Source organism: Fusarium graminearum, chromosome 3 (assembly GCF_000240135.3).
Source record: "Fusarium graminearum PH-1 chromosome 3, whole genome shotgun sequence".
In the NCBI taxonomy this organism is placed as follows: domain Eukaryota; kingdom Fungi; phylum Ascomycota; class Sordariomycetes; order Hypocreales; family Nectriaceae; genus Fusarium; species Fusarium graminearum.
Window position 1 is genome coordinate 7,002,889 of NC_026476.1, and position 19,491 is coordinate 7,022,379.

Below are 19,491 nucleotides of genomic sequence, written 5' to 3' on the forward strand. Positions count from 1 at the left end.
CCAATCAGCCCAATGCCCCATAAAGATTCTTCAAAGCGGAACCGTCTACTTCTGACTTTCCAATCTCTCAATGGTGGTAGCATGAGGACCCTTCTCCTCCTCCACAAGCATTCCTCTGTCCTTCATATCTGCCCGAGCGACCTCTCCAACATCCACAGCATCGTCACCATCGAAGTACTGGGCGATTTCTTCCATGGGTGTGTACCGAGTCTCGATAAGGAAGAAGTAAATGATGTATACTTCAAATCCAAGAAACACGCAATATACACAGTAGTATTTCCAACCCATGGCGTCAAGCGCGATGCCGTTGATGTATTGGTTGAAGAACAATGCGGCAGTGACACAGAAGTTGAGCCAAGTGAATCCCTTGGCACGAAGACCGTATGGCAGGATTTCGGTGGTGTAGTTGGCCATCAGACCGGACCTTTTTATATGTTAGAATGAACAACTAATTTGATGCAACCAGTAGGGGTCACTTACTTGACATCGTAGAACAAACCATAGATAAAGGTCAGAGCGACGAAAGCGTATCCCAGTGCCTTGTTGGGGTCAATCTCATATCGAGCAGAGACAATGGTCCAGAAGTTGAAGATGACGCATGTTCCAATGGTCGAGGTCAGATAAATAGGTCGACGACCGAAGTAATCAATGAAGAAGGCAAAGGTGGTGTTGATGATCAGACCCTGAGTCTTCATACCGGCGTTGATACCAAGCTGAGTCTCAGCCTTGGTAATGCCCACAGCATCCATGATACCCTTGAGGTAGTAGGAGATCAGACCATTGCCACTCCACTGACTGAAGAATCCAAGAGCTGTGATAAGGCCGATTCTCTTCCGGTTGCCCTTTGTCTTCAGAAAGTCTGCCCACCCAGTCTGTCCAATCTCCTTGTCTAGAGCAATGGCTGCCTTGATCTCACTGAACTCAAGCTGAACAAATTCATCATCCACATCACCCTCACCATGGTAGTGAGTAAGCACTTTGAGTGCCTCATCATGGCGATCCTTGCTGAGCAACCAACGTGGGCTTTCTGGCATCCAGAAAATTCCAACAAGAATGACGACACTGCAAATTGACTGGAGAAGGCTGGGTAGTCTCCATGACCAGTCGCTCTTGATCTGGAGAGTACCGTAGGTGACCCAACTGGAGATGAAAGCACCTGAGTGGTAAGAAGCGCCACTGAGGGTGACAAGGATAGCACGGTCCTGAGGGTGTGCAATCTCGGCGATGAGAAGAGGGGCTGAGCCAAGGACAATACAGTCGCCGAATCCGAGCAGAAGACGAGCTGCGACAAACATGCCAAAGTTGCGAGCACCAGACTGTAAACCAACGGCGAGAAGCATGACGAGGCAACCAATAATGACACCCATCTTTCGGCCGAGACGATCAATCATATAAGGAACACAGAAAAGACCGATAAGGGAGCCAAGACTCATGGAAGCATTGAAGAGGCCAAGGACGGAACCACGAGGGTGGTTGAAATATTCTTGCCAGTAGGATAAGGTCTGAAGACCGTTCATCATGGAACCTGAATTCTTAGTAAAAGTCTGGATATTTGCTGAGTGACACAGTAAGACATACCATCGAATCCATTTGCGGTGTTTGTTAGAATCAGAATAACAATATAAAAATACAGAGTGCGCATGTTACGTCTCTTCCACCATTGAAGACGCTGGAATTCCTTGCCCGCGAAGAAGAAGTGACCCTTGGTGGGCTTGTCAGGCAAGACCGTTTGGGTCCGTTTAGGAGGTCGAAAAAGACCCATGTTGAGAGACGGGAACGCGAACGGGATGAAGTGATTATTAGAGTGGCAGAGTCACCCAGACTGAAGCACCAGGGGTTGAGTGTCTGGTAGAAAATTAACATAAAAACCATCGGCGTAGAGATCATTTTATATCGCGGGAACAACATAAATAGTGATAATACTGTTTCATTTAGCCTGCCTTGTCGCATCACACTAACAAGCCTGTTGATCATGCACATCTCAGGTCTGTCAAACGCATGACAGAAAAGAACCCCGACAGAATCTCTGACAGCTCATTGCAAGATCGACTCAGTATTTTGTCACTCTAATTGCCGAGGTCACTCCCAGACTTCCCAAAACGCCCGTTTCCCCGCAAGACTTGCTTTATCCGAGCTACGATGTGCGAAAACTCTCCCCGTGGGGTTTTACGTCTGGCCAATGAACAGGGTCTGGGATTTCCGGTTAATCGAGATTGTTAAATTAAGCTCAAGGACCAACAGCCGGGTAATGAGAGACGCGTTTGTGTGCTTCAGTAGCGTAGGTGGCTGCGTGGGAAATTAGCCATTGAGCGGATAAATTACTAGCCTGTAATCTTGGTTCAGAGAACCAACAGCTTGGGAAATCAGTCATGTGGCTCGTAATATTGACTGCTATGCCAGATTTATTGCTTGGCATCTCATCTTAGGCAAAAGACACAGACGTTGATTCGTGGGAGGACACAAGAATTGCGAAAAGGAGACAAGAGGTCAGAACGTTACTTAGACCATTAATCCAGCATCATATCTATTGAGCATGCTCGTCTGATATCAGGCCATGTACAGAGTACATACTTTTGCTTTACATCCTGGCACAATTTATCCATTTACTCCACATTGAAATCGGTTATTTCCACCTTCCCTCCATCGCCCAGGGCAAAGACGCCGATGACAGGGCCTACAAAGTCGGGACCTGTCATGTCCGTCAAATCTAGCGTCGCGATGGAGTGCCAATCTTTGTCGTCAGGTGCATAAGACAACCGATATTCCTTCTCTGTATACTCGATGCGGAAGCGCAAGCTGTTTGTATCTTGACCAATAGAGTGGGTGGAAGTCTTTTTGATCTGCTTAGCATTGTTGATAGCTTCGTATTTTATTGCCCGGTCTGAAGGGGAATAAGAGATTCGGACGTAGCGGTGTTCATCCTTGTATGATGCGATACCGGCTTCGATCTTGCTCGATGGGTCGATATTTAACGTGGCTGTGCTTTGACCTTGGAGCACTCGTTGGCGCTTACCAACAAAGGTTGGTGATTGGTGAGTATGAGAGAGATCAATGGCAGAAGCAGTTAGACGGATATTGGACTCATTGATCTTGTAATTATCCAGGTCCACGTCACGGATGTAGAGGTAATCGACGCCTTCCACAGCTGTGAGGTTCTGGGCTGCATCGGTCTTTGCGAGTCTGGAAGTGTCAACTTGCCCTTGGACCGGGTCTAGACGAAGCCAGTCATCGTCCGTCCACTTTGCAGTAGTAAGGTGAGACTCTCGGCCCATATTGTATCGTTCTTCTTTATCCCGTCGAACACCAAGACATACTCCCCACCACTGACCATTTTCATCCTCAAAGGCATCGCAGTGTCCGGTATGGCGTATGTACATATCGCTGCTAGCAGGAACCAAGATTGGATTGTCAGGGCACGGTTCGTAAGGTCCCCATACGTTCTGAGATCGGGCCATGGTGATCATGTGGTCTTCGTGTGTTCCGCCTTCAGAAATCATCAGGCAGTACCATCCGTTGCGTTTGTAGATGTGTGGTCCTTCGGGGTAGACGCCGCCTGTGCCTTCCCATAGAATCTTCTCTTCTGACAACGCATGGCCTGTTTCGAGGTCAACTTCAATCTGGGCGATCTTGGTCATGGGACCTGGGGATTTGGATCCCTGAATGTAGGTCTTGCCATCATCGTCGAATAGAATGCTAGGATCAATGCCATCAAATTCGAATCTGACAAGATCACTCCATTGGCCCGACCAGATGTCCTTGGTTGAAGAGATGAAGTTTTCTAAAACATCTGCTTTTCCCAGAGTGCGCACGACATTGGTGCAAACAACGTAAAAGGTTCCATCACGATATCGAATCGTAGGTGCAAATAGTCCGCCGGTGGCGAGCATTACCTCGCCGATGCCAGGGAGAGGATTCACCTCTGTGGGTGATTTAGCCAAACTAATTTGGTCTGGTCTTGAGATAACATTGCCTGTACTTGATTAACCACTACCCAGAGTAGTATTCATTGATGGTTGATTATCTTACCAATCTGCTTCCAAGATAAAAGATCCTTGGAGGCATAAACCGGAATGCCTGGAAACATATGGAATGTGGAATTGACAAGGAAATACCACTCGCCAACCTTGACGATGGATGGATCGGGCGAAAATCCAGGGATAATGGGGTTAGAAGGCGACATGGTTGGTGATTGGCGATTGGTCACTACAGTTTGAATTGTGCTTTGACCTCTCTTACGAGATGTTTTTTCAAGGACGATAAGCTTAGTTAGTCAGTGGCCAGCTGAATGTGGCTGATACTTAAAGCGTTCAGAATTTCGGACCTTGTGAGCTGATCTATCATTTGTCTAGTGGATTTATTGTGTTTTGCATTTAGCCACCCAATCAGTGGTTTGGGGTTTTGTTTTATCCGCTGGGTGAATGAGTGCAGGTGAGGGGAAACAAGGCTGATGTTATCACTGCGTTGGTGGTGGAAGAAATGCCGTTTTGACTCCGTGAGCAACAGAGCAAACTAATGAACTGATACTAGTTGTTCTCTTAGTTTTAATCGCCTGATCTGGGATTTTCATGTGGTCTTCTGATGCGGACAACTGCGACATCGGTTAGTCTACCGCCTGTACTTGCTGATATTTACTTAGATTTACCCAAGTCAGCTGGCCAACTTGCTTATCTCTTGAACTAAGGTAGACTATACGAAAGTAGAGCTAGGGTTAATAACAGCTTGAGGTCTTCCGGCTCCAAGTCTTGAGTGTGCTTCTTCTGTAGGGTAGCAGAATGTTCAAGAAAGTACCGCGCTCCAGGTAATTTAAGACATTGTAGGCCTGTCCGTATCTTGACCAACCACAAGCTTTGTATGGAACTTGGATTGCAAGGGAATCCCGCCCCACACTGGCGACCTAGTGACCCATAATACTAATCAACTTATTATCCCCTGAGAGCTGACAACGATGATAATAGAGGTTATACATGAAACGAAGGATCAGCTTCCAAGTCTGGATGGCTTTGGGTACTAGCGTAGGCAGGTCAAAAGTTGTTCACAGATAGTAAATTTGTTATGTATCTGCCGATGAATATTTTCCATTCCATTGGATAACAGCAACTAGCTGCAGTACAGACCTACTTCTATGTTCTGGTCATGGGATAACTCTTGATCGGAGTCACGCAACTCGTTTCAGTCTACCTAGGTTTTGTAAAAAGACAAGACCAAACTAGATTGCAAAGATGACAGTCACGTCATTTCAATCCTTCAAGTTGAAATAGCAATTATGGTCAGGCAGAATAGCATCTCGATACCACCGACTTTGGGCCGTTATCCATCAACACTTAGTAGTCGTAATCTGCCTTGCACTTGATGACCCCCAACACTTGCAATATAGTAAGTATTGTTTCTTGGTTCCACTGCGTTACATCGAATCCTTCCTATGTTTCAACTAAAAAGCTCCGTCAACTGACGTAGCACTGATCAGCCCAATACCTCGCTCTGATTGGCCAGAGTTCAGATCTATCGTGGCGTAGATGAAATCCTTCGACCTAAAATTGAAGCTTATCTAAATTAAGCTCCTGTACGCAATTCACCTCATTGGTCTCTTTCCATCCCGCAGCTGCGCCTTAGGATCAGGTCTAAGCATTTCGCTGCAACAAGCTGAAGTTACGCATGAAATGAATTATGCAGAGTCCAAAATCCTAAGGATGTTCCCGGAGAACTCATTGGCTTGTCGAGAAATCCTGCTGGTAAAGTGCATCCTTCTGCGGTCCTTCTCATTGTGGCGTTGATCACTAATTCCTTGGTTGCTTGAGGTTGTCGTGAGATGCAATCAAAGACGGTTTTATCGAGCAATAGTCTTTTGGAAGATATTTAAGAGGCTTCAAACCCCATCCGGCAAACTCTTTCTCATCTCCTCATCAGTATCCTCTTCAACTACCTGACTTCACCCATTAAACTTTGCTCTTTGATACACAAGTCCCCCTCTTCAAAAAATCCCTTCTTGCCATCTCAAATATGCACGCCGTCACTATTGTAACTGTCCTCGCCGGCGTGCTCAACGTCGAAGCGTCTCCGCTTCAACATGCCAAGCGCGTTCTCATGGGTCGTCTAGATGATGGCGCCCACGAGATCGAGCACAAGTTCCAGCCTCTAACCGACTTTGATACGGATGGCTGTTACTATACTTCAGCCATCGACAAGGACGGTAACACCAACCGTGGCCTGAGCCAGAAGGATGTATACTTCAAGGGTCTTGCTGCTGATTGCCGTGACCCTAACCGACTGGAGAACAACAACGTTTACAGCCGGCGCCGCTGCAACAATGGCTGGTGTGCCATCATGTACGAGTACTACTTTGAGAAAGACCAGATTGTGTAAGTGTCCCTTCACTCCACTACTAGTTCAATGGTGTCTAACATACTTACTAGCTGGGGCACTATTGGTGGTGGCATCGGCAACGGACACACTCACGACTGGGAGAACATCGTAGTATTTGTTCAGGGCGAAGACGTCAAGCGCGTCGCTCCCTCGTGCCACGGCGACTACGAGCACGCCACCAACGAGCCCCGTCTCGATGGTCAGCGCGCCAAGGTTGTCTACCATAAGGACGGTGGTGAGACTCACTGCTGGCGAATGGCCAACGAGGCCGATGATCAGGTCGAGAACTACACTGGCCAATGGTTCATCGGTAACCTTGTTGGCTGGGATAACTGGCCTGTTGTCAATGGTCGATCTCTCCGGGACTACCTCTTTGACGCCTGGAACGGTGGTGTTGGGCCCAAATTCTGGGACAATGATAACAAGTTCACTGATAACTTGAGAAAGGCTGCTGGTGATGGTGTTCCTGGGTTCGATCCTGCCGTCGATGAATAAGCGATTGTCCTCACTGGACTAGCAAAATTCGCATTGTGTATTTATCATTCTTGTATCTTCTGGCGATAGAGAATCTTTTTCGTCGCCGTCTTTTAGAATTTCTCATTCAATTTTGATCTCAGCCTCTATTCCTGCCTGATGTTGATTGAACTAACTAAACATCGACCATAAATGGAAGACGTTCTCAATACCACTAATAACGACACCATATATAAGATGGACTAATATCTCACTGCTCTATTTGGGTAGCATGATAACAGTAAATTGATTGCCTGGCTCAAATGAAAAGCAAAGGGTCCTTCTTAGGCCTGTGAACTAAAGTCCACTCACCTTCTTTATACTCCAAGCTCCCTCCTGACTCCTGATGTTTGTCTTTGCCCGGCACTGGGTACTTCCTCACATGCTCTATGGCCCAAATGATATCTTTTCCTAAGACTGGTGGGATCCTGCCATCGCCGTGTAATGTCCCCAAACCTGAAATCTGGAAGAACCCGTCTAGCCATCTGAAAGTCTCGCCATTTTCCCATTCAATCTCATGGAATCTGCGTCCTTCTTGTCTACAGCGGCTCTCTCTATCTAGTTCCCACTTCTTCTGTGTCTCTTTGGAGGGAAGAGGTACTGCGCTCCTACCAGAGAAGAGTCGTGCAATTGCTATGGCCTGGTATTCGAAGCTCCGGAAAGTAAGAACTCGTGGCATACCGACAATTGCCAAGTTAGGAATATCTTGGAAGAATGTGTGCCAGTAATTATTGATGAGTTTCTTCTTCTTGTAGTCGAATAGTGGGCGGCCGTTCGCTTGGGTGTTCCAGAAAGGGTAGGAAGGAAGATAGCCAGTACAGTAAAGGACGTGATCAATATCAGCGAGTTCGCTGTCATCTTCAAACACGATTGTTCCATCCAGACGGTACTCCTTGATGACCGTCTTCCACTCTACCCCTGCTGGTGGCTCATCACCATCTAGTCTTCCACGTGATCTTCGTGATTGATAGAGTGGGAGCTGGACAGCTTGTAGCAGATCGACGGAGATGTCGTGACCCGAGGCTGAATTACCAATGACAAGCACCTTTTTACCGGCATAAATCCAGGGGGAGCGATAGAATTTGGAGTGTATGACTCTACCTGGAAACTTTTCCACATATGCTTCCAAGCCACGAATTGGGGGAACCTTGAACCGTCAACATTTTGGTCATCGCCGCCATCACAAGAATATGCACTTACCCACGGGACAGCATAGTGGCCGTTTGCAAGAATGACTGCATCAAAGTCTTCCTGCCACCATACATCCACCCGACGCAGTGGATCGTACTTGCGCAACGTCAGTCTCCACAAGTTCAGACCATCCCTAGAGGTCAATGGTAGTTGCGAGATATCTTCCACCGTGGTGTTGAGTGACAGATATCCATCGGTTTTGTGGAATGAGAAGTAAGACTCTATATACTGACGAGGTACATAGTGCGGGACGAATGGCCCGTAAGAGAAGGACATGTCAGAGAACGACATGGCGATTTGAGGGACATTAGTGCTATTCTCAATAAGTCAACTGAGCTCCCACATTATGTTTGTGATGTCTCACGTGAGATTCTGATAGATGGGCGTGTGTGCATATCTCTCTTGCTGGTTTGGGGTGGTCGTAGTCGGCAGGTCTTCTGGGATTACGAGCGGTTTGTCGATTTCTGTTGGTAGAGCTCCAGGTTGGATGGTAGCGACACTTGGATCTGCGTCGTAAATCCTTATCCATCCACATTAGACTGGCCTGTTGGGATTAATAGGCACGTACTAACCAAGTGCCACCAGGTGTTTCCCGGCGCTCAAAGACGCGAATCCTGTCAAAGTAATTTTCGGCTTTTAGAGTAGCTGCCGTGATAGCACCTAAGAAGTACACGTGATGAACATTTACATTTCGTAAGGCGAGGTATGGGTTATTAACTTACCAGCAGCTCCGGCCCCAACGACGGCGATAGATTTTACTTCGAAATTTCCCATTGTGATTGGATGCTCGAGATGAAATAATTTCCAATAAGACTGATTTGAGATGGTTTGTATTATACAAACTTGATATATATCGAGAATCACAAATAGAAATGCCTCATCTTGTCACGCCATAAGTCTAAGTTGTTGATCATATTCGTCATGTGTGGCCCGTATGTCACCATCATCAATCACGTGCGACATCAGTGAAACACGATTCCTAACTGGGAACCGAAATGCAACAACCTAACTATTCACTTGCTTTAGTTCTCCCTACCTGGGGTTCTTGTGAATTATAGTCGTGTTCAAATATAATGACAAGTATCCCAGTACCTTGAGTAATTTACACCAATGAGTGATACGGTTCAACTTTCGGCAAGCTTACCACTCTCATACACCACGAAAGTCATTACCTTACGACTGATACCCATAGCCCCAGCGCCTAAGACTAGTTAATTCCTATTCCATCGCTAGGCCACTCTACTCCTGCCAACCTGGCCTTGTTCGCGTGTCCCGCATCGTAACGTGGTACCATTACCGTAGGCGATAGCAGCACTCCACGGTACTGTTTCCAAAACTCGTGGGACTATTCAATGGGCATGATAATTTCTATCAATATCAAGTATAAACAATGGTCAGGAATGTGGAAAAGGAGATTTGAAATATGGTTCCGGTCACTCGATGCGTAGGCAGTCGAGAATCGGTGAGTTGCTTCCCACTGGTTGCTCATTATGTAGGGTTGGTATCTACCACTACTGCAGTCAATGCGGAAGAGGCTGTTACACCAGACATTCCCCATGCTGGTGAAAGTTAGCAAGGTTGGTACCATTACAGAGGGATGTCTTGGAAAGTACCTTGGCTCCCTAAATTGGTAGCAACTTTAGTGAATATAATGATTGACATAATAGGCGAGATGCACTTATTGATGCAAAACCCTATCACCAATTTGTGTGCTCGCTGTCTTAACGGTGGCTCAATCATAACAGAGCAAAAGAACCAAACAGAAGGTAGCTGACCAATAACCAGCATTGGGATCAACTTTATTACTGGAACTCCATGGCTGATCCTTTCGATAAATAATATGGTGTTGAGCACTCGGTAATAGACGAGGCTTAACCGTACCACTTCAATGCAAGCTGCTATTCTGGTTATCAGGATCATCCTTTCACCTCCAAGATAGAAATAGTTGTTGAAATATGCGTTTGATCCCCATCGGCGACGCTGACTGAGGTAATGCTGTAAAGACTGAGGTGCTACTGTCTCACTGATAGCGTTCGGTACAAATAACGTGCGTAAATGTTTGCCCTGCGAGAGCATTGAATAGGTGAGTCGCCTATCAGTTCCCTATGTCCATACGCTATATCAGCAAGGTCGATACTTTCGAACACGGTGACCCCTTTTAAGGATACATACAAGGTACTGGACTTGATGCGACAGCACAAAGGGCCCAGTGATAGGTTCCGCATACTTCTGTATAGCCCCTCCCATCTCTTCTCTAACCGATATCATGGTAATGCAGCCTGGGAGGCATGTGACTTTGCCGATATAGTGCTCTGCTCTTCTTCGAACGTATTGACCGAAGGTATACTATCCATTCCGGTACTGAGTCATTAGTGTTATTTATTCCTGGCTGCAATTACATACCTGGAATTGTTGATAAAGATTCCAAACGGACCATTCATACCCAGGCTCCAGTTCAACAAGTACAAGTCCGCAGGCTGCGATAGCGTTCTGATTATTAGCGAGGGCGTTGGCCAGCATAGCTAGCGCTCCCTTGTGAATAGTAGAGTCCGCATCTGTGCAGAATATCATATCGAATCCTTGGAAGTTATCGTTTATCAGAGGAGGTAAAACGTGCATCCAAAGTTCGTCCCTGAGAAGCCGTGTATAAATAGGCGCATCCGCGCGAATACAATTGAACAGGTCATGACAAAGGATCAAGGAGTCCTTTTTGCCGCTGTTTCTGAGCTTCTCTAGTACAATAACAGGGACATCTTCCATAAAGCCCGCGATAATACGTAGAGTGCCCCGTTTCCATTTGAACGAAATATATGACCGCTCAAACTGAGTGATAACACGGGTCATATTACCTCGGATATTCCTAGGCTGTCCATCGAGAATAACGACCATGACCTGACGGTGAGGTGCCGTGCCGTTATCGCGAAGAGAAAATATGGTTTTGACGATCTGTTCTTCACTCTCTGAGTAGGCTGGGATAAGAGATAGTATCCATTGCCGAGTCGGTTTCTGCACTGGCCGTAAGACGTGGTAGAATTTGGATATCACCAGGCCTATAGGTGATATTATGGAGGAAAGGAAGTCTTTGCTTTTGATGAAATATACTATCGCGACTGCAACTTTAGATTCGTTTCCAAGAATGGAAGCGATAGCTAATAAGATGTTTAGAATCAGGATAATTCCAAGGAATAGGGTGCGCTGCTTGGTCAAGTCGCTCCTTGTAAGTATGCGAGCTGGATCTACGGGATCCCCAACTTCAGGGTATCCCGAGTCCTCAACAAATAGTCCACGGTCGCCGATCTTATCCCCGAGAGGCTTCTCTAAAGTTTCTGTATTGGATCCAGGGTTGACGGCTCTTGAGATTTGCTCGCTGTCAGGCTCTTGAGCGCCTGGGATTCTGATGATCGATATAGGTTGTGCGTCTTGTGGCACTGTTGTTCTTTGTTCTGGATGTGCCATGATCTCTTGGATTCTGCTTATGTGAGGGATATCATGGTGGCTTTCGATATGCGCAATGGCCATTTGAACCATTTCTCTTGAGGATCGTAGATATTGAGTGGCACTTCCGCCTGTTGGAGACCGGGTATAGAAGGGTGAGGTGTGCAGAATGGATGGAAATTATGGAAAGAGAAGACCAATTTCTATGCTAAACTTCGATTGTGGGTTATTGTGACAATATATCCTACTTCTCTCACACACAGATCCCGATCTGCATTGAGCAGCCATTTCATCTGGTCCTGTCTTCAGAAGTCAAGTCCCGGTCTCTGCGGGCGAAATCTTGTTCTAGAACATGTATCTGTTTCTGGATAGACGGTTTCGTTTATGGCAAATGCGTCACACGCCACACTAGAATCTAGACTTTTGATCTAGCTAACACCACGTGTCATTGAAACCAATTTGCCTCCGAAAAAAGAATCTATTGTAATGGAAGTATTACGTGCCGTCCAGCCTATATACCTTTTCGATTGCGAACAATGAAATCAAAGGTTTGACATTACCAGGACCAGTTCCAATTACCTCCGTGTGTAGCAAAAGTGACCGCTCGGCATACTTCGGTTATGATATGTACTTAAACCTCTGCCAATTTCCGATTAAAATGGCTAGTAGATTGCCCTACCTTTCACAGAGATTCAAGCCTTGTGGTTATGGTCATGTTGATTTCGACATTTCTAGGTTTCTTAACTCGTAGAATATGATTTGGATTAACTCTCACCGCTGTTAAAGTCATCTAATATAAGTTTAAGTTCTTTCCAGAATGTATTTTATTCCACCTGGTTATGGCATCAAGTTTCAAGTTTCGGAAGGTAATTTCAGATTCAAAGTGTTATTGAGGCGCCATTGAGGCATATAAGCAGTCCATTAAAGGCGTTAATGACTCTTTAGAATTCAAGAATAGATATCTCGAGAACGAATTTATTGTGGGATAAAGATACGGGGTTGTAAGGTTGGAAGATGGAGGACAAGTTAACGAGAATGTGCCTCTTAATGTTCAGGAACATAAGGTTTTATTTCCATAAGCTTAAATTATAGTGGTCTCATGCTAATCATGCCTTGAATCAAAATCCAGATTCCAGCTAATATTGATATGCCACTTTGCGAGAAATCATGAATTCTCCTTCCCCTATAGGATCATGTGTGTATAATACTTTCTAGCGTGGGTTGCGCAACCGCAGTTATGTTTGTGTTGAAGAACTCAGTCACCACTCGAGTCTTTTCATCGCGCAGGAAGTAATCATACCCAATAGCAACGTTGCAAGGATTTAGGTAGATGGTCAGAGGATTTTTTCCTCGATCCATGATCATCCACTATGCTCAATGTCAGCATGTACTCCCTAGCAGATATCAGTAAGAACTTACGCCTACTCCGCGACCAGAAAAATCTCTAGTCACTTGCCCAATGAAGACGGCGTCCCCATTTACGAGCATCTGGGTTGTTAGGATAGGAAAGCTCACGGCATCATAGCCCCTCCAGACTACGGGACTTTTTGATGCGTTCTGAAACGCGGTCATTGTATGGTCCACGTTGTCATCATATGTGACATTGTTGTAATCGAAAACCGATGATGTTAACATCCCATCGACGACTTGATCAGCCAGGATAAGGCCTTTCGACGGCAAATTATGTATGAAGCCAGTGGATATGGATGACATCTTCTGGTTCCTATATTCTTGTTAGACTTTTGTTGATTGATTGGGAAATCGGCTACCAGCTTACCATTTGTGCTGGACAAAGCTAGTTGTGAACTCGGCTTGAATAACTGGAGGGTGAGGCTGTTTGAACCCAGCCGAAAATTCAGTTGTCAAAGCAGCACTTGCACATTTGTCTATCTTGGGCACCTTGCCTTTTGCTGATGACGGAGTAGCGGGCTTTGCTGATGTTGTGGTAGCCACAGCTACTTGGTGTGCGATGAGAATGCAAAGAAGGTTCTGAAAATGCATTTTGTTTCTCGTTTGTTCACGTTACGGGCCCTTAGGGTCGTCAAAGTCGTTGTAAATGTATGTGAAGATCTTCAAACCAGGCTCTCGTCCAACTTCTTATAATGTTTACTAGTCAATGGCTCCGAATGCAAATCCGGTACTGATTGGGATTGCCTTGTCAGCTTTCCATTATTCCGTACCCGAAAGTGAATGATTTCTGTGTTTGGTACGAGAACAGCCTATTTTGCCAATGCTCCGCCAACATGTCCGCGGGATTTGCCGCTAGTGGTCATGACATGCTCCTAAGATGCAGTTCATCTGACAGCGAACGCCACATGGTGTGGTGTCTTCTGACGGAATAAGAGAAAAAGCAACCAAACTAGGTCTGGACCGCAGAAACATGATCTGACTTGCAATCCTGCAGGTTTTGCCCTTCAGCCGAGTGACGGTAACAGCAACTACCAAGGGACCAGATAAGTTATCACGCTCTCAGAATCTAGGCCTATTATGTTGATGTCTCGAGAGGCGGTAAATCTAGAATAATCAGACTAAATTATATTTTCTCTTTCGGGGCACAACTATACTTTATGAAGCATTTTATTCTTGATCTACTTACTTATTGTCGGCGGTGTGAAAGATGACATGCACGGTTACATTACTACGTGTCCCCAGATAGTACACTGCATTGTAAAAGTATCAGACATGTCTCGAAACCATGGGTATCTCTGCCGCGAGGTTGCAGGCGAAATCCGCTTATTCGTCTCGTTCTTCGATGAGAGTATACCTCTAGAGTCAATCTTACAGAATGAATGCAATACAGTATTGTGGACGTCATGATGCTTTCCTGTCTGTGGTTGCGGCGTTATTTGAATAAGCTTTCTCAAAATCTCATACAGTCTCCAGGTACCTAATGCACCAGATAAGATGCAGTACATTGGTTAGTCATCGAATTCTAGACCGCGGACATGCATCAGAGGCTTGGCGGTCTCGACTCCCTCACGTCGCACAAGGTGTCTTAATTCCAGTAGATTCCTGAATTTGCAATTAGTGATCAATTGCAGAAAATTTAAAAATACATCCGGATCTTTATTCCCAATTGGCTCCCATTCCCAGACATCACTACACCATTATTACAAGTAGGAAAGGACGCCATAATTCCTGATATTGATACGTGCAGCAGCCACCCAGTACAGATTGTCAGTGTTCAACTGGGAGGGAATTGCAATGTAAATTATTTTGGTGTATAGCCAACTCACGAAGGGGCCTAGACTCCATCTATCATGTATCGATGGATCGAGACATGGAAGATGAGACACATTCATACTGGTCTCAGCTGAATTACTTATATTTTCTCGGGTTAGCCCACTTGACTGACCCCCTAAATTTCAATTTTGATCTCTCGCGTTCATTGCTATGTATACCATGTCGCAACCATTGGTCACTTATCCTGCTCAATCCGCTGCACTGAAGCAAGAATGTAGTTGTGCCCTTTCTTTTGTTGGCAACTCCCCACTTTGCTGCGCAATCAAGATCGCGATGTACATACATACCAGTTTGCAAATCGAGAAAAACGGCTTCTAGACCAAAATATACTGATTTCATGTTCAACATAGGCCGGCGGAAGAGTCGCATCACAGCTTCTGAACAAAAAGCCCGCAAGAGAGCTAGCGACAGAGAAGCTCAGAGGAGAATTCGTGCGCGTACAAAAGACTACATCATCCACTTGGAGCGCGAACTGGCGCAATTGATGAACAATCAATGGCGTGACCGTACAATTCAGGAGCTACTTCAACGGAACGAATCTACAGAGAAAGAGCTACTGCAGCTGAGGAAGACCTTGCGGACTCTCGAAAATGGCCCAGCTCAATGTCAGCCAAGCCCGTTTTCTTTACAGATGACAGGGATAGATATATGTCCCACAACAACCTCTGATGCGATGAAACTTCTCGCCTCTGGAGCTGGGGTATCTCATGACCCTCATATTTCCCAAAATCCCATCAACTTCAGCTTCCTTCCTGGCAACAATGACCTGTACCATCTGGCGACAGATGTTTCAGAGGGCTATGAGGACACCTCCCTCTCCCTCTCCTCCTTTACACAGAGTCCATCACCAGCACATCACCTTACTGGCTACACCCCGCCCAGCTCTTATCATCATATGATAACTCCGGGTAGTGCAACAGCCCATCTTTTCGATGGCACATGCTCTCATCGCTTGGCAAGCAATGAGTTTTCCATGAATGGTAGCGCTGACACGTTCCCTAACCCCCCTATCTACTCGAAGCAGAACGAAGGAATTCCCTGCAGCCTTTGCCTTAGTAGCATAGCTAGTTTGAGTACTTGACTCCCAGTGTTCTACATTCCCGATCCTCAACGTGGAGTTCTGAAAGTAGAGGTTAACTGTGGATGCTGCGATTATTTGGAATACAACCCTAGTTATGGTAAATTTTATCTGTTATCAACATTATCACTTGTGCATTCTTCAGATTAAGTGTCGTAGGTGATAAGAATAATGAACATACATAGGTTTGTGGTTTGACAATGAGTGATATTGTAGGGGAATGTATCGTCTATGCCATAAGGGGTCTTCAGCTAGCAGTTGTTATACAATTCTTTATGGTACGACAATAATTAACCTCACAGTGTAGTAAGATGCATTCCTTCTTCAAGGTTCTGAATTGAGTCCATTTGAAAGTGAGTGAAAGTGAGTGAAATCTAATTTTTCCTACTCACACCACATTTGCACTTCAACACCTTCCAGCCGGGAAAGCACCGCAAAGTCCATGCCCCATTGTTTATGACACACAACAATCAAGTCAAACTCTCCCAATTTCCCTTCGACCCAATCATCATCATCGAGGCGGCCAATGTCTGGTACATCCATCTGTTGCACAAGTTTGTCCGCAAACGATACTGCTAGGCCGGATCTCTTGAGCTCTCTGGCAAGCCTCAATCCGGGAGAGTTGACGAGATGCCGTTGTCCTGCTTTGAAACCAACGCCGACAACAAGTACCTTGAGATCCAATTCCGCTCCGGAATCCCTGTTTTTTGCTCCGCCAGAGAAGGTTCGTAGAATATCGTCAGCTACCTGAGCAGGGCGTTTATCCATTGCTTCAGTGGCCATCTTGAGGAGTGGAAAGTCGCAGGTAGCAAAAAGATAATGAGGGTTTACTGGGATACAATGACCTCCAATACCCGCGCTAGGATTGAATGATAAATACCCAAAGGGCTTTGTTGCTGAGGCGCGGCAAACCTCAAAGGGGTCTATACCAAGGGATTGACAAGCATCAGCCATCTCGTTGGCGTACGCAATGCCTATCATTCGTTGGCAATTCTCATAGAGCTTAGTCATTTCGGCTACCTCAGGTGATGAGACTGGAATAACCACATCAAAAACGTGGCTATATACCCGCTGTATGGCGTGTAACGAGCCTGGGATAAGATCATCAAGACCTGATACAATCTTAGGAATAGATTGCATCGGAGGGTCAGTCCGGCCAGGATCGATACGCTGTAGATAAATAAGCACACCGTGGCGTTGTCTTACAACAGAACTTACTTACCTCAGGTGACATTCCGGCAAAAAGTCCTCGTGCCATCGCAATGGGTCCAAGGAGCTCACGGGTATGTCCCACGGCGACTGAGCTTTCAATGACAACAGTAGACCCGCGCTTGGCATGTTGCTCTACCTTTTGCAAGGCATTTTCCAGATAAGAAAGATTGATCGATTTGTCTGGACGCAGCAGGGTTGGTACTGAAATGAGAAAGTGCGTCGCTTTACTAAGGTCACTTTCGGTTGACGTTAGTGTGACATTCGGCCGCGAGCAGAATTCTTTTCTCAAATCGTGTATTCTGTCTTTATCGACATCAAAGCCTAGGACATTATATCTTGACGAAAATGAGTCGATAAGTCCCGCCCCAACAAAGCCAACTCCAATTACCGCGATTAGTGGAGTTTTTCTCGCACGAATCTCATTCGAAACGTTCCACGGGTAGCGAGAGTTTCTATCATTGGGACGTGCAGAAAAGGGGGAAAATGTGTAGGACCGGTTCTTGAACATTGTCGATGGTGCCATTATTGCGGGTGTTGATAATAATGAGGGAGTTGAATGTATTGAATCTTGGGCGTTGGTATGAACCACAGGACTTTTGGGAACCATGATTTTATATCCATGAAGGCTCAACATTCTCATTTTATCAATTTTGTTTTCTTCAATCAAGCTGTTTGCAACGTGAAGTAAGATCACCTTGGATACCAAAGTGGAAACCCAATTCAGAGGTGGCTGGATTTAGCTCGGGACTGTCAAGTGCAAGATCGTCGAGAAGGGTTCAGTCTCTGATCATAGGGTTTAACTCAATATCAGACCCAACAATCAGAGCCATTTTGTCCTCGATTGATCTCCCTGCCAAATCCTCCAGGATCGAAAGGGTGAGGTGACAGTGGCGATACAAGGGAGTCTCATGCAAGCAGTCCTGTGGCTAAAACAGAAAGGAATTGCATTCCGACTGATCAATCGAATGACATAGAAGGTTCGAGGACGCATTGTACCATTTGTTTCACAGTCAAAAATTATGTCAGAACTACCTCGATGCTCACACGTATAGCGTTCTTCAAAAATCATTAATCTAGTTGCGGATCACAGTCTATAATTTGAAACTTGGTGGACTACTTGGTGCAGGAAGTAAACACGTAACTTAGCTATCTGCCGCTCGCATATTATTTGTGTTTTGCTGGTAAAATGATAAACTATCTAGTCTAGGGTACGAGGTTAAAAAAGGACGTAACATAATGTACCTGAGTTGCCAACGTTCCAGGCCGGGCTAGACCTCGACCTTATTCCAGCCTTACTCAAAACGCCATGTAGCACTACTGAGTCAGAATTTTAGTTCAAGGGCCAACTGCCGCGAAAACGACTAGATTAGCGCAAACTTCATTGACAATCTGACTCATAATCAGGCCATTCCCCTAAGGCTGGATTTGACATCTCTGTACGACGCGTGGTGCACTGCTACGTACTTTCCACCTAAATCTGGCAGCATTTCGCTTTTGTAACATTTCAAAGAAGTCCAATCACGTTGTGGGGGTGACGTGAATTTCCCGTTCCAGCATCAACTTTGAAAAGTAACAATGTCATGTTGCAATTTGTAGAGTGTTGGAGCAGGCGTGTGCTGACTATGGGTCTTCTTGGTTCCTGATCGCAGAGGTCACATGATTTGGAAGAGATCTAGATTTCGGACAGGGGACATCTTGTGGCACATTCAGGAACTCACCGCACTACTGCATGCTAATTGTGCCATCCGGCGCAGGAACGGCAGGTACGGTTGTCGAAGTATTCAGGTCTTAGAAGTTAATTCCCATCTATGTGATGTAAGTCAATTTCTCCTTCGGAAAAGTTAGTAGTTCACATTCTGGAACGATCAGTAAGAGTTCAAGGCAACCTGTTGTTGCTATCAAGTGTTTATATACATTTAACAGTAATTAGACGCTTAATTTCAGTATCACACTACTACGTGAATCAGCCTCGACGATATGTCTTCACTGCTCAAACCACAGACGTGATATATCAACCTTTCGCCCCAATGTCTAGACAGCGCCATTACTTCATATTCCCGCATGCGTATAGCTCATGATCTATCCATCATTCCGTAAGTTTTCAGTAGTGTATCCACCATGCTTCTGTTCACAAGCCGTGGCCAGTTCTAGGATGTCTCCAAATCTAATTTGGCCACAAGATTCTAGAGGATTATTCGTTTCTGGTCAAGTCTATAGCCACGGTATGTCACAAGGGAATGGAGCAGTTTGCAACCACATTTCTGGACATAGTGCCCTCAGACTTTGCGTACAAATACAAATTGTTTCTCCAACTAGAATCAACTTTTCTTCACCAACTTAGCAACCATTAGCAACTGACCAATACACAACAATCACAACAAGAACTATCGAACACTTCAAGATGCTTTTTCTTAGCATTGTACTCCTTTACGGGAAACACTGAAGGTGGGGCTGGCAGA

The 19,491-nt window shown here is 45.6% G+C and overlaps 7 protein-coding genes across 7 annotated transcripts; 1 reads left to right on the plus strand and 6 right to left on the minus strand.

Annotated features, from left to right (window-relative positions):
* Positions 1-45: 45 nt before the first annotated feature.
* Positions 46-1,762, minus strand: FGSG_11495 (uncharacterized protein; the record flags this gene model as incomplete). The annotated part of the gene is made up of 3 exons (XM_011327415.1): positions 46-424; positions 481-1,525; positions 1,579-1,762. 3 exons carry the CDS (start codon positions 1,760-1,762, stop codon positions 46-48), a joined length of 1,608 nt encoding a protein of 535 aa, XP_011325717.1.
* A 735-nt stretch (positions 1,763-2,497) lies between these two features.
* FGSG_11494 (uncharacterized protein) lies at positions 2,498-4,188 on the minus strand. Its single transcript, XM_011327416.1, has 2 exons — positions 4,027-4,188; positions 2,498-3,970 (listed from the first exon to the last, which is right to left on the minus strand). Exons 1-2 carry the CDS (start codon positions 4,178-4,180, stop codon positions 2,604-2,606), a joined length of 1,521 nt encoding a protein of 506 aa, XP_011325718.1. The 5' UTR covers positions 4,181-4,188; the 3' UTR covers positions 2,498-2,603.
* Positions 4,189-5,997: 1,809 nt separating this feature from the next.
* Positions 5,998-6,855, plus strand: FGSG_11493 (uncharacterized protein; the record flags this gene model as incomplete). The annotated part of the gene is made up of 2 exons (XM_011327417.1): positions 5,998-6,356; positions 6,411-6,855. 2 exons carry the CDS (start codon positions 5,998-6,000, stop codon positions 6,853-6,855), a joined length of 804 nt encoding a protein of 267 aa, XP_011325719.1.
* A 277-nt stretch (positions 6,856-7,132) lies between these two features.
* Positions 7,133-8,838, minus strand: FGSG_11492 (uncharacterized protein; the record flags this gene model as incomplete). Its single annotated transcript, XM_011327418.1, has 5 exons — positions 7,133-8,020; positions 8,074-8,377; positions 8,429-8,584; positions 8,637-8,724; positions 8,787-8,838. The coding sequence occupies 5 exons, from the start codon at positions 8,836-8,838 to the stop codon at positions 7,133-7,135; spliced, it is 1,488 nt and encodes a 495-aa protein (XP_011325720.1).
* Positions 8,839-10,076: 1,238 nt separating this feature from the next.
* On the minus strand, positions 10,077-10,584 carry FGSG_11491 (uncharacterized protein; the record flags this gene model as incomplete). The annotated part of the gene is made up of 3 exons (XM_011327419.1): positions 10,077-10,167; positions 10,292-10,410; positions 10,468-10,584. The coding sequence occupies 3 exons, from the start codon at positions 10,582-10,584 to the stop codon at positions 10,077-10,079; spliced, it is 327 nt and encodes a 108-aa protein (XP_011325721.1).
* Positions 10,585-12,903: 2,319 nt separating this feature from the next.
* Positions 12,904-13,500, minus strand: FGSG_11490 (uncharacterized protein; the record flags this gene model as incomplete). The annotated part of the gene is made up of 2 exons (XM_011327420.1): positions 12,904-13,222; positions 13,277-13,500. 2 exons carry the CDS (start codon positions 13,498-13,500, stop codon positions 12,904-12,906), a joined length of 543 nt encoding a protein of 180 aa, XP_011325722.1.
* Positions 13,501-15,927: 2,427 nt separating this feature from the next.
* Positions 15,928-17,555, minus strand: FGSG_11489 (uncharacterized protein; the record flags this gene model as incomplete). Its single annotated transcript, XM_011327421.1, has 4 exons — positions 15,928-15,931; positions 16,002-16,071; positions 16,213-16,990; positions 17,043-17,555. The coding sequence occupies 4 exons, from the start codon at positions 17,553-17,555 to the stop codon at positions 15,928-15,930; spliced, it is 1,365 nt and encodes a 454-aa protein (XP_011325723.1).
* Between the last annotated feature and the right edge of the window lie 1,936 nt (positions 17,556-19,491).